This window comes from Podarcis tiliguerta, assembly GCF_965153285.1.
Source record: "Podarcis tiliguerta genome assembly, chromosome: 2".
NCBI classification, from domain to species: Eukaryota; Metazoa; Chordata; class Lepidosauria; order Squamata; family Lacertidae; genus Podarcis; species Podarcis tiliguerta.
In genome coordinates this window covers 93,653-108,811 of record NC_139535.1, presented here as the reverse complement: position 1 = coordinate 108,811, position 15,159 = coordinate 93,653, and the positions used below count along the sequence as shown (strand labels likewise).

At 57.7% G+C, this 15,159-nt stretch overlaps 1 protein-coding gene across 9 annotated transcripts in view; it reads right to left on the bottom strand.

The window, feature by feature from the left end:
* The window catches only part of SYNGAP1 (synaptic Ras GTPase activating protein 1), a 56,830-nt gene that overhangs the window by 20,090 nt on the left and 21,581 nt on the right, over positions 1-15,159 (bottom strand). For 6 of the 9 annotated variants that reach the window (XR_014507519.1, XM_083424669.1, XM_083424672.1 and 3 more), the window contains 7 exons: positions 11,285-11,382; positions 10,448-10,572; positions 9,199-9,352; positions 9,010-9,108; positions 693-1,250; positions 437-581; positions 77-221 (listed from right to left, as the gene is read on the bottom strand). Coding sequence is in view for 8 of the 9 variants with exons in the window: in XM_083424669.1 (XP_083280795.1) it covers positions 77-221; positions 437-581; positions 693-1,250; positions 9,010-9,108; positions 9,199-9,352; positions 10,448-10,572; positions 11,285-11,382 (1,324 nt within the window). In the remaining variant the exon portion in view is untranslated. The remainder of the gene's footprint in view (positions 1-76; positions 222-436; positions 582-692; positions 1,251-9,009; positions 9,109-9,198; positions 9,353-10,447; positions 10,573-11,284; positions 11,383-15,159) is intronic. The other 3 variants (XM_083424670.1, XM_083424676.1, XM_083424675.1) reach the window with 1 other exon arrangement.

Here is a 15,159-nt window from a genome sequence, read left to right as displayed (position 1 = left end):
GGACTGCCAGTCCCTGGCGCCACGATCCCCCCGCCACACCGCCCACCCACCAGCCCTGCCCGCTCCCGGCACTGACCAATGAGAGTTGACGACCTTGCAGAGTGCCAGCTCGCAGCACATGCGCAGGTTGGCTTGGTGGTCTGCCAAGGTGGAGGCTGAGCACTTCATGGGGTCCACCTCACAGTTCTCCTCCGACTCATACAAGGCCCGGATGAACTCGCCTGTGGGGAGACGGGGCAGGCGGAGCGGTCAGGAGCCTGGGCCTGGGGGGCAGCAGCACCTCCATGGAGACATGCCCCAGTTGGAGGCCCCCCCCTCCACAGCTCAGGCCTGCCCTCCTCAGGAGAACCCCCGCTACACTCAGACCCTGCTCCAGGGTGGAAGGACGCTTCCTCCCCTCCCCTCCCCCCCAACCCCCCACCCGCCCCCCGCTCACCAATCGCATCTTTGAGGTATTTTTGTCCAATCAGCTTGAGATACTCCTCTATGGCTTTGGTGGCCAGCGTGTTCTCCCGGAAGATGAGGTGCTCCCGGTCCATGAAGCGGTCCACCTCCGTCATGGCCATGTCGGACAGGAAGTCCTGCCGGGAGAGAGGCAGAGGGGGCGCTAGCGGGCAGGCGGCTCTCTGCCCATGGAACCCTCCCTCCCTGCCTGCCTGAGGCCCGCCCCCCACCGACCCCCCGAGGGGTACCTTGGCCTTCCCGGTGCTCTGGAGGATGTGGACCAGGGCGCAGGCCACCTCCTCCTTGCTCTTGACGCTGAGGACGGGCTCCAGGACGGCGCAGAGCATGCGGTAGTTGTTGGTGACGTACTCGGCGAACTCCTTGTAGAGCTCCATGGGGAGGATGCTCATGGTCTGGAAGCGGCTCTTGACGCGGATGGCCGGGCAGCAGCCGGACTTGCTCTTGCTGGCGCTGGGCTGGCTGAGCGGGTACCACTGCTCGGCAAAGTGCCTCCCCGTCACGCTGGCGATGGGGATGCTGACCATGCCCACGTAGTTGCTCTTGTCCTTCTTCCGCTTCTTGTCCGTGTCCTTGTAGAGGTGCAGCCGGATGGTCCGCACCGCCGGCAGGTTGTTGAACTCAAAGTGCTCCCCCCAGAAGACGTTGTCTGTCCGCACCTTGCTGGTGGTCCGCGCGTACAGCATGTCGTCCAGGCACAGCTCGCAGTAGTAGCGCTTCTTGGGGGGCAGGTCCCGCGCCTCGATGATCCACAGCTTCAGGACGTTGTCCACGCGGCGGCTGTTGTCCTGGGCAGGGGCAGAGAAGGCGGGGGTCAGGCAAGGGGGAGGGCAGGCAGGAGGCACGTCCCCTAGAGCGCAGGCAGAGACCCCGGGTCACCGCCGACTCCAGATCATGAAGGAGGCAGAGGCCTTGCAATAGATCCCCCTTGGGGTTTCAGGGGAGGCTGCTGGCCCCTGGGAGTGACTGGCCCAGCCCTGCCTCCCTTGGGGTTGAACCTGGATATCCAAGGAAGCCGAATGTCGGAAGATTCAGGACAGTTAACAGGAAGTCCTTCTTTAGGCAGCGCTGAAATAAACTAATCAGCTTGTGCTCGGATCCTGCTTCTGGGTGTCTGGGTGGCCACTGTGAGAACAGGATGCGGGACTAAGTGGGCCACTGGCGTGAGCCGTCAAGCTTGTGGTCATGCACTGTTCCTGACTCAGACTTGAATGCCTGAAAGGGATAAGCCCTGAGCTCTGCTGCCAGGGTGGACGGAGTCCGCAGACTTCCAGCACGTTTTCCTTTCCATACCCTCCATCTTCCTCAAAGAAAGGAGCCATGTGGAATTGTTCCCAGTTGCAAGAAAAACCATGTGAATGGAAAATCTCTCTAAAATGAGATTTTCACAGCCTGCAACTTTGCTAACCCAAAGATTGCATGATCCTATTTTTAAGGAAAACAAGGTGTTTTTTAGGTCATTTGGAAAGATTTTATTCTTTACTGTACTGCCAATAGTAGGAGACTTGCTTGCTGCAACTTCTGAAACTCTTAATTTATTTGCAAAGCTAATTGCCCATGATTTATTCTAGCCTAAGTTTGTTTTGTGGGGAATGCTTATTTAAAAGCGGATGGTGGCAGATACGAGTCTAACAAGGTTTTAATGTCCTTGGAACAATTGTGCCAAGTCTGCTAGGGGAGAGGAAGAGTCTCTTCCAAGCCTCTCTCTCCAACAAGGAGAGGGTGGTCTCTGTCTAATGGGCTAGCTGCACTTGCAGCACTCTGAGTGGTTTTAGTAGCCTCGTCTCCAAAAGGATCAAACAAGAGCAACCAGACACCTCCAAGCAGCTGGAACTGACTCCCTTCTGAGGAACAGCCACAAGGGACGGGGCCTTTTTGTCTAGGCAAACGACTTGGACATCCCCCCCCCAAGTGATGCCCAGGACCTGGAACAGTATCTAAGTGTTCCTGAACTCACTGGGAATGGTGAACACAGCGCTCTAAATGGACAATGGACAAGAAAATCCAATGCTCACCACATTTGACTTTGAAATAAAAAAAGTCCCCAAAAAGAGAGGATTGAGAAAGAAGAAAGCTGAAAGGCAACGTTAAGGGGGTCAGATCAGAATCTGGGGGAGCTGCTTAAGGTGCCACAGATCCAGCGCACGTTCTGGACCTGAGGGCCAAGAGGACACCAGCACCGTTAAAGAGCAGAGCCAAAGAGGCAAGAAGGACTCCTCCAAAAAATGGAAGTCTTGTCCAAATCAAGAGAATAAAGAGCTGGGGGAGACTTGTGGAAGGAGCCAGCAGCCAGCAGCAATTCTGCTTAGCTGATATTGCAGCTTCTGAGACCTTGTGATCAAAACTTGTAAACGGGGGCGTTTCTGAGGGTGTTTTGAGGGGAAGACCCAGAGTGCTGCCTCACGGTGTGCAGAGGACCAAGAGCGGGGAGGGCGAGGGACCTGCTGCAGTGACCTGCCACACCTGGGCTATGTTTGGCTTCCTGCCTGAGAAGGTGCAAAATGACACCTGCAGCAAGTGCAAGCTGGTTGCCTTCCTGGAGGATATAGGATACAGGCTCTGAGTCTTTAGGATACCGGCTCCCTTTCTGAAAGGCCGAGTCCCTGCTGCATCAAAGGAACCAAGGCTCAGACTCAGATTAAGGCAGCTTTCTCCAATCCTACGTTCTGTGACAGAAACAGGAAGACACAGGTATGATAGACGACGACGATGATTGATTGAATTTAAATACCACCCTATACCAGCAGGTCTCAGATGATGTTGGGGATCTTGTTTTATGACCAGGTGCCAAACTCTGGAGGGCACAAGCACCCCACAGAATCCCTGGCTCCACAAGGTGGAAATGCGGCGAGAAAGGAGACCTCCAAACCTCTTGCCTGGTGTGTAACAGCGCCAACGGGGGGGGGGGGGAGTGCATCTGTCAGACCCTTAAAAGTCTAGCAAAGCAGTTGTCGGGGAAGAATGTGCCATCCCAATGCCAGAGGACCTGCTCCCGACAGCGGCTGGAGCCAAAGCGTTTCCTCCAAGCAGCTTCTGGCAAACACCCGAGGCAAGCCAGAGCCCTACACGGATGGCTCTCGTCACGCCTGGCGGGAGGTTCTGTTTGGCACTTTCCGTTTGGAATCAGGCGTGCTCCCCAGGCTTTTCAAAGGAAGATGACTGAACTCCTTGGGGACATGAAAGGAGTCCCTGTCTCCATGGATGACAGCCTAATCTACGGTACGTGAATGGGAGAGCCTGACAAAACACCGGGACTCTGGGCTCAAGAGAAACAAGGAGAAAGGCGCTTTTGAGGAGTGCAGAACAGATTTCTTGGGACAAATAAAACTCCCAAGGTGGGACAAAAGCTATGCTCAGGAAAGGGAAACCCTGGCAGAGAGCTGAAAGCAGCAACCAACACGACAGAACTGGGGTGCTTTCCGAAGAGGTGCAACCACAAAACCTGCTTACCAAAATCCACCACATTCTGGTTGTGAGGACCAGGTCAGGAGGTCACCTTTACGCAGAGAGAAGCCCCAGTTTCTCCAGAAGTTGGACGGGTGTGGAATCATAGAATCATAGAGTTGGAAGAGACCACAAGGGCCATCGAGTCCAACCCCCTGCCAAGCAGGAAACACCATCAGAGCACTCCTGACATATGGTTGTCAAGCCTCTGCTTAAAGACCTCCAAAGAAGGAGACTCCACCACACTCCTTGGCAGCAAATTCCACTGTAGAACGGCTCTTACTGTCAGGAAGTTCTTCCTAATGTTTAGGTGGAATCTTCTTTCTTGTAGTTTGGATCCATTGCCCCGTGTCCGCTTCTCTGGAGCAGCAGAAAACAACCTTTCTCCCTCCTCTATGTGACATCCTTTTATATATTTGAACATGGCTATCATATCACCCCTTAACCTCTTCTCCAGGCTAAACATGCCCAGCTCCCTTAGCCGTTCCTCATAAGGCATCGTTTCCAGGCCTTTGACCATTTTGGTTGCCCTCCTCTGGACACGTTCCAGTTTGTCAGTGTCCTTCTTGAACTGGACACTGGAATCCTACCATGACTGCCCCGCGTGGTTCAGGATGGGGGCCTGTTGCCTTCTGCTCCAACACTCTCGCCCACCAAGAAAGGAGTGCCTGGCGGGGGGAGTATTGGGCATGCAAACCCTTTCACAGATACTTATGTGCTGCCAGCGGTGGAACTAGATGGCTCTTCCAACACTACAACACTCCATGAACTTCGTTTTCTTGGCCGGGAGTCCTGGAAGACCTTGCAGGCCTTCACCCACCTGGCCTGGGAGGGCCCTGAATGACTCCAGCTACAAATGCAGAGGCTGCTGAACAGGCTTTTGGGCTGAGGTATCAGTTAGAGGGGTCTTGTTGGCATCTTTAGTTTGGATGTTGTTATGATCTATGTGGAAATTGTTCCCTTTGGTTGTGTTTTTCTTGATGTTTATGACTATTTTTGTTACGTTGCAATTATGTGTTTTTTTCTATGCTGTAAGCTGCCTTGAGCATGGTTTCAATTATGGAAAGGTGGCATACAACTAAGATTATATATGTATGCCTGAATTTGGGCAGTTTATTTTCAGCCACTTTCCTAAGGATCTCTAGCATGGGATTTGTCTTTTCCACAGGTTTCTGTGACCCCAAGGGTTCACTCCTGGGCCATCACCTCCCATTCAGACCCCAGGAGCTTGTACTTGAAATTAAGATTATTATTTTTTGCTCCAAAGTTTGCTTTACACTTGCTTACAGTGTACTGCAGTCACTCTTTCACCCCACATCCATGTATGTACTTTTTGTCAGATGCCTCACAGACGAAATAGAAGGGAAAGATTTGGATCAGAGATAAGGATGAGTTCCAACCCAGTCCTGGCCCCGGCCTAAGGCCCCACAGCAGAAGCAGGAGGGCTGGGGGCTGGCTGGTTTGTGAGCCTAATTCAAGGTGTTCACATTAGCACTCCAAGCCTGAAATGGCTCAAGCTCCAAATCTCCAAAAGGCGCCTTCCTCCTTCCCTTGAGACCCCTTTGGCAGAAGGGGCCTCCCTCTTGCTTTCCTCTGCCCTCAGAGGCTGGGGGGAGGGCAGCCCAGGAGAGGGCCTTCTTGGTGGTGACCTCTCAGCTGTGGAAATCCACCCCCCCCCCGAGGGCACCCCCTCACTGCACAGCTTCCAGAGGATGCTGGAGGTGTTATGCTTTTGGGACCCACCTTATTTCTGTGATTGCTTTAAACTGCTCCCAACATTGTGTGCGTTCTGATTGCTGTAATCGGCCTTGGGACCTTAAAAGCATAACTCCCTCTGGATCAGGCCAAGTGTGGATGAACTGTGCAAAGTTAGCAAGCAGAATCTGAAAGCAAGAGCCGCCTCCTCTCCCGCGGTTCCCAGCAACTGGTATTTGAAGCCCGGCTGCCTCTGGCTGGCGAGGCCGAGAGCATCGCCTGCGTGGCTAGTAGCCATCTGATGGCCTTCTCCTCTGTGAATTGGTCTGATCCTCTTTCAAGCCGGCTTGCTCATGTCCACAGAATGGAAGATGGCAGGATCCCCAAGGACAGGCTCCATGGGGAGCTGTTCTACAAAGTTCTCTGCAAATGTGAGACGAAGGCTGGCAGCATCGACCCCGCTGGGCCTGGAGACGGGCAGGCAGGTTGTGCATTGACAGCGGGGACCAGAGGAAGGAGGAGCACAGAGAGAGAAAACGCCGTGGTGCCTCCGCAGCAGCGTAAGCGGATGCCTTCGTCCGCTCCAGCCCCAGCAGGTGCTGTAACCTCCCAACAGTTCGAGTTTGACCCCCCCAGGTGCACCCCTCCATTGCCTCCCAAGACAGATGGACGCCAACAACTTCTGAAATCCATCCAAGTTGGTGGCCATCACTGTGAGAGGGAGTTCCACAGATAGATAAACAGCTCCTGCTCTGCAGTCTTCTTCCAATATCTGAGAAGGTGCTTCATGAGATCTGAGCGGCTGAATCGCGCCCAGAGAATCTCACATGGTGCTGATGGCCCAGTTGGCTCTGCCATGCTTCCAGATTGGGTGAACTGAGAGGCCTTGGCGGATGTATTCATCTATCTATCTATCTATCTATCTATCTATCTGTCTATCTCTCTATCTATCTATCCCCTGCCTTTTCCCCGATGGGACTCAACCAAAAGAAATCCTCAGACTTCAGTCACCAAGGCAGCCGGCCAGAGCCCTGGCCTCCGTTCTTGGGGATGAGCTCACAGCCAACGTCATACCCTGCAGCCGCCCTGAGATCTTGTGATGAGGATATAAATGTAATGAATATAAATAAGGAAAAGACAAGAAGGGGAACCTTTCATCGTGGGACACTTCCTGAGAAGAGGCCAACAGCTGACATCGCCACCGGAAGTGAAAAAGCCCTTTCCCAGAAGCGCAGAATCGTAGAGTCGGAAGGGACCCCAGGGTCATCTAGTCCAACCCCCTGCAATGCAGGAATCACAACTAAAGCATCGCTCGGCCTCTGCTTGTAAACCTCCAAGGAAGGAGAGCCCTTTGCTCGCTTTGGCGTCCCAGAGGAACCTGCGGCTGGCAGAGCAACCCAGTTCACAACAACAAAATCATCCCTGTCCTGCCAGCCAAGATACCTGCAGCCTGGACACAGAGCAAATGGGGAGGAAAGCCAGAAAAAAAGACCATTTTCCAACCCCAGGAGAGGAGGAGGAGGAGGAGCGGCTCCTCGTTGCAAAGTGGCCTGACCTGGAAAAAGCTGCCACTTCAGCTTACCCGGCTAACCAAGAAGTGACAGGCGCTGCTGCTATAAGTGGCCCAGTTCAAGGCAGGAGAGAGCGAGAGCGAGAGCGAGACAGGGAGGCCTCACCCACAACTCTGCTTGCCCAGCCACTTTCCCCCATGAAATGGAACAAACAGCAACCACGTTTTCCGTGGTTTGTTGCCTAGTCTGATTTAGCCCTAAAGAGTAAGTTTTTTGGGGAAAGCAGCAGGGCAAAGCAGAACCAGAGAGAGATGTATGGAACTTAAGAGAAAGATGGCCCGGTTGACTCTGGCTCCCAGAGAATCATGGAGTTGGAAGGGACCTCAAGGGTCATCTAGCCCAACCCCGTGAGATACGGGAATCTCAGCTCCAGCATCCATGACAGGCGGCCGTCCAACCTCTGCTCTGAAGCCTCCAAGGAAGGAGAGTCCGCCACCTCCGGAGGGAGACCCTTCCACTATCAAATAGCTCTTGCTGTCAGAAAGTTCTTCCTGATGTTTCGGTCAGAATCTCCTTTCTTGTAACTTGAGGCCAGTGGTTCGAATCCAACCCTCCAGAGCAGGAGAAAACAAGTTGCAGCTTCCGTTGCCACATCTTGGGCTTCTAGCTCTCTGCTGCGAATCATTGTTTCCGAACCACAGTCATTCTCTTTGAAATTTCAAGGCTGAGACAGCACCGCTTGGAGGCAGCTAGTGGAGCCTGGTCTGTTCCGGGGCCGGAGGTGGCCCTTCCTTCACCACTACTGGCCCTCTGTGCCCCTGGCCCAAATGGAGCAGGGTGGAAACAGATGGCCCCAGGAAACCCGGGTCCCAACAGAAGAGCTGCACAAGTCAGAGATGAAGAGGAAGGTCTGCAGAAAAGCAAGTTGCCTCCCGGGGAACAAATGCAGCTCTCAGACGCCAGACCCAATCCCTGCCATGCTCTGCCAGGGAGCTGGCACACACACACACACACACACACACACACACACACACAGAGCCCGGGGTGCTGAGCTGGGCTGGTCCTCTCCATCTGGGAGTGAAACAGGGATGCCCCAAACAAGATCGGCAAGAAGGAGGACGCCTGCCACGGTTTGGGGCCTGCTTGTGGTTCACGAGGGGGACTTCTCCGTGGCGACCCCAAGAATGTGGAACTGCCTCTCCAAAGAAGTGCTTCTGGGACAGCCTCTGTGGCTGAAGATGCCCTTCCTCACGCCAGCCCCCAAAAGCGGGGGGGAAAGCTCTGCTGCCCTGCCTGCAATGCGCTGTGGGGAATTATTGTTTCTGCGGTTTTGGGGAGGGGGCAGATTTATTCTCCCGTGAGAAAAGGCTGCAGCTCTGGGGACTTTGGAGAGAGTGGAGAGAAAGCTTTCCTCCCTCCCTCGTGACACTGGAATTTGTGGACATCCAACGAAGCCCCAGGAAGTGAGATTCAGGACAGATAAAAGAAAGTGCTTCTTTGGGCAGCGCCTAGTTAAACTGTGAAACTCCCTCCCACAGGATGGCTTTGAAAGAGGAAAAGACAGGTTCAGAGAGGAGAATAAGGCTACTGATGACGGACAGCCACACCGGAGCCCGCCTGCCTCTCAATATCAGTTTCTGGGAATAGCGGGAGAGCCCCCCTATCATTTGTAGCGCCATGGGGCAAAGCAAGGGGAGGACCCCCATCCCAGAGCAAAGCAGGTGCAAAGGAAGTGACCTCACGGGAGGAAGTGGGGGCTGACTGGCTCCCTGCCCACCTGAGAGCTTCTGGTGGGATCAGGGACGGGGAAGAGGAGCAGGCTCTCAAGCCAATGGCGAGGGCTGGCAGGCGCCAGGGGGCAGCCAAGGGCCAACGGGGGGGGGGTTGTGGGGCCTACCTTGTTGGGCTTGACGGCCCTCTGCAGGTTCTCGATCCACTTGTCCCGCTCAGCGGCCGACCGGCAGGCAAAGCACTTGGTGCCCGAGGCCGTGGTGACCTGGAGGGGGCAGAAGGGCAGGGGTCATCTGCGCTCTGCACGTGCCCAGGCACCCTCCCTCCCTCCCTCCTCTTGCCCCCCCCCCCGTACCTCAAAGCAGAACTCCTGGCCCAGGATGCTGCTGTGGACGGGCTTGATGATGGAGTCCTCGTCCAGGTTGAGCTCCAGGGCCTCGGCGGCGCTGCTGGGGCTGAGCAGGGACTCGTGGGAGTGGGACTCCTTGAAGCTCTGCATGAGGCGGGCCCTGCGAGGGGCAAAGGGAGAGGTCAGGCGGGAAGGGGGTGGGTGGGGGGCAGGCGGGGGTGCGGAGGCCGCGTCCGGAGTGCGGGGGGAGCAGAGGGAGGCGGGTCCAGGGGGGCCAGGGAGCCTGAAGGAGGGGCGCACGTGAGGCTGCTCCTAGGGGGTGGGGAGGGGAGTGAGGGGGCAGGAGGGAGGTGCCGGTGGCGGCTGGGGCAAAGCCCACCCTCAGGTGGGGTACCTGGCGTCTGCCCCCCAGGGGGACATTTCTGCGGCTGCCAGGGGGGTCCCAGCCTGGAACGGGGTCAAGGCGGAGGAGAGAAAGAGAGAGAGAGAGAGAGATGGAGAGCAGCGTCAGAGGAGAGGCGGGCAGCATCAGCCCCGGACACGGGGGGGGAGAGGAAGAGGAGGTTCCCGGGATGGGGGGACGGCCCCCCACTCTGCCCCACAGCTCCTTCTCTCTCATCCAGGGAAGCCTCTGGGAGGGAGAGAGGCAGCTGGGGGGCAAAGGGGTCCCCCACCAGCTCCGTGTCTTCGGTCCGAGGACAGAGCTGCCCCCCGGCCCTCTCAGAGGACCCCTCTGGGGCTCCCCTTGTGGGCAGCGGGTGCGAGAGGAGGCCTGGGAGCTGGCTCCTCTTGCTGGGAGGCCCCCTCCCTTCCCCAGTGGCATTTCTGCTCAGAGCTGCCGCCCCCAGGAGGATATTTTTAGCCGAGCGGCGTAAGCGGAGGGAGAGCGAGAGAGAGCCCAAGCGTGTCGGGGCTGCCGTCAGAGCGGGGGGGGGGGGCCGGGAGGAGGCTAAAAATACACGCGGGGACCCAGGGATGAGCCTCCCAAGGAGGCAGCCAAGCGCAGCCACCACCGTGGGGAGGGGGGGGGCAGCAGCAGGGGGGTCTGGGGGTCGGGGTGGAGAGCGTGCAGCGGAGGAGGGCAACCCAGTGGCAAGGTTTTTTGGGGGGGAGACGAGCCTGGCGTCCACCTGCAGGGGATGGATGGGGCACCCCAACCTGCCTCCCCACCTGCTCCTCACTGGGAGGGGCAGCCCAGCCTCTGGGGGGTGGAGGGGAGCCCTGGCCCTCTTCGTTGCCGTCATCATCCCCTCACCTGTCATGGTCGGCGCTGCGGAAGCGGGGCAGCATCTGGCGGAAGCTGCTGGTGCGGTCCAGCTTGGGCTGGCTCTTGGTGCGCTTGATGGAGCTCTTCAGGCGCCGGCTGAGGAATCCCTGCTGCTGGGGGGCCCCAAAGGCCGGGGGGAGACAGAGTCAGAGGGGAGTTGCCTTGGACAACTGCCCCACAGCCAGAAACCTCTCAGCATGTCCCCCACCTCCCTCCTTGCTTTCCTGGGGAGGAAAAGGGCCTGTCCCTGCACTGGCCCACTGGGGCTGAGCAGCCAGCCCCCCCCCCCGGTCCCTCATGCCACTTGGAGAGATGGGGGGAGCTGGTCAGCCTTGCATCTTCACAGCTGCCCCCCCTTCCTGTACTGTGACCCCATATCTTGCTGGGGGTGGGCACTTGCAAGGCAGCTTCTTTGGGTGCCGGGCCCCCTTTCTCCCCCCCCCCCGCCCTAGCTCTGGCTCCAGCCCTGCCCCCCTGGGTCTGAGCGGCAGCCAGGACAACTGGGCAGGGTCCCACGGGGAGGGGCTCCCTCCCCCAGGCCAGGCATCCCTCCCTGGCCATCTGTCAGGGATTCTTTCATGGGGATTCCCACATTGCAATGGGTCAGACTCGATGACCCTCAGGGGCCCCTTGCAATTCTGCCGTTCCCATGATTGGGTGGCCTCCCCTTCGCTGGAGGGAGTTGGATGGCAGGGGGGTGGGACTAGATGGCCCTTGGCTTCCCCTTCTGACTCTCCCATTCCAGGATTCCTCCTCCAGTTGCACGACCCCCAGAGGTGTGTGGCGGGGGCGGGGGGGCGAGGGGGGTGGGGGGTCTTTGCTCACCGAGGGCCGGAAGGGCGGAGCGGGTGGGGCGTCCATGTTGATGCTGTACTGCTTCCCTCCGGGGACGCTCTTCCGACGGGACCGGGCAGCGTGGTGCTCTGCAAAAGGAGAGGCGGCCGTCACGGGGGGTGCCCCCCTGTTGCTGTGGGGGGTGCCCCCTGGGAGCCAGTGGAGGAGAGTGGAGGCCAGAGGGGGAGGGGGAGCCGGCGGGGCTGCAGGGTCTTCTTGGAGGGCTGGGGGGCGACAGCAGAAGGACACAGACAGCGCCCCCCTCCGCCGAAATGGGGGGCACCGTCCCAGCCTCCGCATGTGGTTGACGGAGAAGCGGGGGCGCCCCTTCCCCCAGCCCGGCTCTGGCCCTGGAAGAAGGGGGCTTCCTCTTCTCCCCATAGGTGACAGGGGCAGCATCGGGGGGGGGGGGCGGAAAGAGGCTCCTGTGTGCTGCCTCCAGGGACCGCCTGGCATGTGTGGCGCTGGGTGGTTGTGAATGAGCAGCTGGGGGGGGGGGGAAGAAGCACGCCGGAGGCAGCTCCTCCTCCACCTCAGGAGGGGCTGGGGGGGACACACAGGAGCCTCAAATAGCAGAAAGAATTGGCGTCAGAGCTGGAAATAGCAGCAAAAGCTGCACAGAGGCCTGCCTGGCTATTTACGCCCCCCCGGCCACTTGCCACCTGCATTTGAGAGACCACCCACCAAACACCCCCCCCCCCACAGGACCCAGGGGTCCGGGCTGATGCTGCACTCTGCCATCTCAGAAGAGGCATGGGATTTTTTGATGGAAGGTGGGGGGATGCTTGCAGGCAGTGCCCTTCCCATCCTGGGGCTGCCAACGTTACCCCCCTCGCAATGCCCTAGAGATGCTGCCTGTGACACTGCTATCCTCTCTTGCTCCTCCACTTCCCAGTCCCTGCCCCAGACACAGGCGCAACTCCAGGGAGGTCCAGCCTCGCCCAGCCTCCCGTTCTTCGCTCTGTGGGCAAGCAGGCGCCCCAAAGAGAAGGGGCCCAGATGCCAGCAGGACTTGAGGGCAACACAGCTCCCCTCAGCAAGGGAGGACGAGGACTGGAAAGGAGTCAAAGGAACGCCAGTTCCGGGATATTACAGGCCACTCAGCCAAAAACGAGTGAAAAGCAGCGTTAAAGGTAACAGAAGCAAGAGCCCAGAAGCAGAAGCAGCACCAGCCTGGCTTCTGCAAGAGCAGGTCCCATCTCACAAAGCAGCCATTGAGACAGAGGATCCAAACTACAAGAAGGAAGATTCCACCTCAACATTAGGAAGAACTTCCTGACAGTAAGAGCTGTTCGACAGTGGAATTTGCTGCCAAGGAGTGTGGTGGAGTCTCCTTCTTTGGAGGTCTTTAAGCAGAGGCTTGACAACCATAGGTCAGGAGTGCTCTGATGGTGTTTCCTGCTTGGCAGGGGGTTGGACTCGATGGCCCTTGGGGTCTCTTCCAACTCTATGATTCTATGAGATCTGGCTGACGGTGTACTTGAACTTTCAAACAGCTCTGGACCAAATTCCTCACCAAAGACTTCTGAGTCAGCTGAGCAGTCAAGGAACAAGAGGAGAGGTCCTCTTGTGCACCAGGAATCGGTTTAGCTGCAGGATGTTTTCCAAATGGAGAGAAACGGGCGTCCCCCAAGGATCAGAACCTGAGCTTTTTAACTTGCTCATCAGTGACCAAGAGTTAGGAGCCAGCAGTGAGGTGGCCAAGTTTGTGGATGACGCTAAATTGTTGTTAAAGCAAAAAGAGATTGCAAAGAGCTCCAAAAGGACCTCTCCAAACTGAGGGAATGGGTGGTAAAATGGCAAAGGCAATTCAGGATAAATTCAGAGCAAAGTGATGTGTGTGGGGGGGGGAATATTAACTTCACATACACACTCCTGAACGGGAGGTGACGGCCCCCCGGGAGCGAGACCTTGGGGTCACAGCAGGGACCTTGGTGAAGAGGTTGTGTGGAGGCCATGAAAAAGGCAAATGCCACACTAGGGGTCTTTGGGGAAAGTGACTAAAAATAAAACTGCCAATATCCCTACATATATACATAACTGTATATTTATGTCACTTTTCCACAATTGAAACCATGCTCAAGGCGGCTTATAACGTAAAGAAATACATAACTGCAACGTAACAAAAGTACTCATAAACAATAAATCAAACATAAAAAATAGAAAACCAAGCTAAACAATTTCCACATAAATCACCACAAAATCTAAAATGTTGATGCCATTCTACAAGTCTATAGGGCAGCCACACCTGAAGCCCTGTGTCCCTGTCTGGCCGCCTCTTGCGGAGCTGGAAAAGGCTCAGGAAAGGACCCCCAAAGTGAAGAAAGGGACTTTCTGGTTTAGGGAAGAGGCGAGCCAGAGGCACCACGGCAGAAGTTTATCCACGTATGAGAAGAGTGGAGAGGCAGAAGTCTTCCTCCCTCTCTCCTAGCATTAGAACTTGTGAGCTTCCCAGAAAGCAGAACGCTTCATGCAGCCCACAGTTGGCCTCTGGAACTCCCTCCCACAGGAGGCAGCCACCTTCCTTCACAGAGCAGCCCCTCCATCCCCTCCACTGTTTGGGCTGCTCTTTTCCTGAACTTCCCAGCTCTGCAACCTCCGCAGTTTCGGGCTGCAGCAGCTGGACCTGGCAGCGCATCTCAGGGGTGCTCCTCCCTCCGTCACTCACACGGAGCTGTCACTCAGCGCAAGGCCTGACCGGGTCAGGGCACAGGAGCCCAGAGAGGGGGCCGGGGCAAGGAGCCCCCAGCCCAGAAGGGCTGCTGGAATGTGAGCCGTCAGTCAAGTGGGGGTGCTCTTTGGCACATCTGCTGAGCAGCCAGATCTTGCAGCCTCCCCCCCCCCCATTTAGGCACATCTGCTCGGAAGCAGCTTGCCATGCTGACAGGACGGGGTGGGGGTGATGAGCGCTTGACAGGCAGGCTGGGAGTAATGGGGGGGGGGCGCAGTGAGCGAGAGCAGGCGCCAATCAGCTAGGAAGAGCCCCAAAGCAGCTGGAGCTGGACCAGCCTCCTGCTCTTCCCAGAGAGGCCACCCAGGAGGAAGCGGGACCCGAACGCAGACCCAGCAGCCGCCCGGAGCCACCAGCCTCCCACAAGACCAGTGCCTCTGTCTCTGCCTTGCCTGGTGGGCAGGTGGTTGGGCTTGATCAGGGTGGTCAGAAGCAGAGGCCGGGGCTTTTGGGGCGGCCCCTGGGGTTCCTCCTAAGCTGCCTCTTGGGCCAGAGAAGGGGATGCCTGGCTGCTTCTCCCTGCCTGCAAGGGGCTCACAGGGCAGGAGGAGCCCAGGAGGCAGCTCACCTGCCCCATGGCTCAGCCAAGGCCAAGCTTGTGACTGAGGTGGGGAGAGGAAAGGGCAGCGTCCATGGGGCAGAAAGCCCCCCACCCCCAGGGAGGACTTTCCAAACCAAGCCAGCCTTCCTGCTCTGGGGGCAGTTGAGCGGGGGGGGGAGAAGGGGGGCCTGTGGCTGATGAAGAGCCGCCAAACCAGGCCCAGTGGGGGGGGGTGGAGCCATCCCTGGCCCCTTCCTCCCAGCATCAGCACTTCCCTCTGCCCCCCCCCCGGCCTGGGGGTCCTCCCCCTGCCCACTGATGCCCCAGTAGCAGAAGGTGACTGCTGCCTGAACCCCAACCGGGGAGGGGCTGTGCCCATTGCCCTCCCCCAAGCACACAGAGCGAGGGATCTGCGCCTCCTCCTCCCCCTCCGTGGGTGAGCCATCTGTCTTTGCTGCCACCCCCAGCCAGCCACTCGTCCAACTTGGCCGGTGCTCCCAGGCCCCCTCTCCAGGCTCTGGGGCACAGGCCCCCCTCCACCCACCCCACATCTGGGTCAAGGCAGCTTGAAAAAGAACTGGGGGGAGCAGCTGC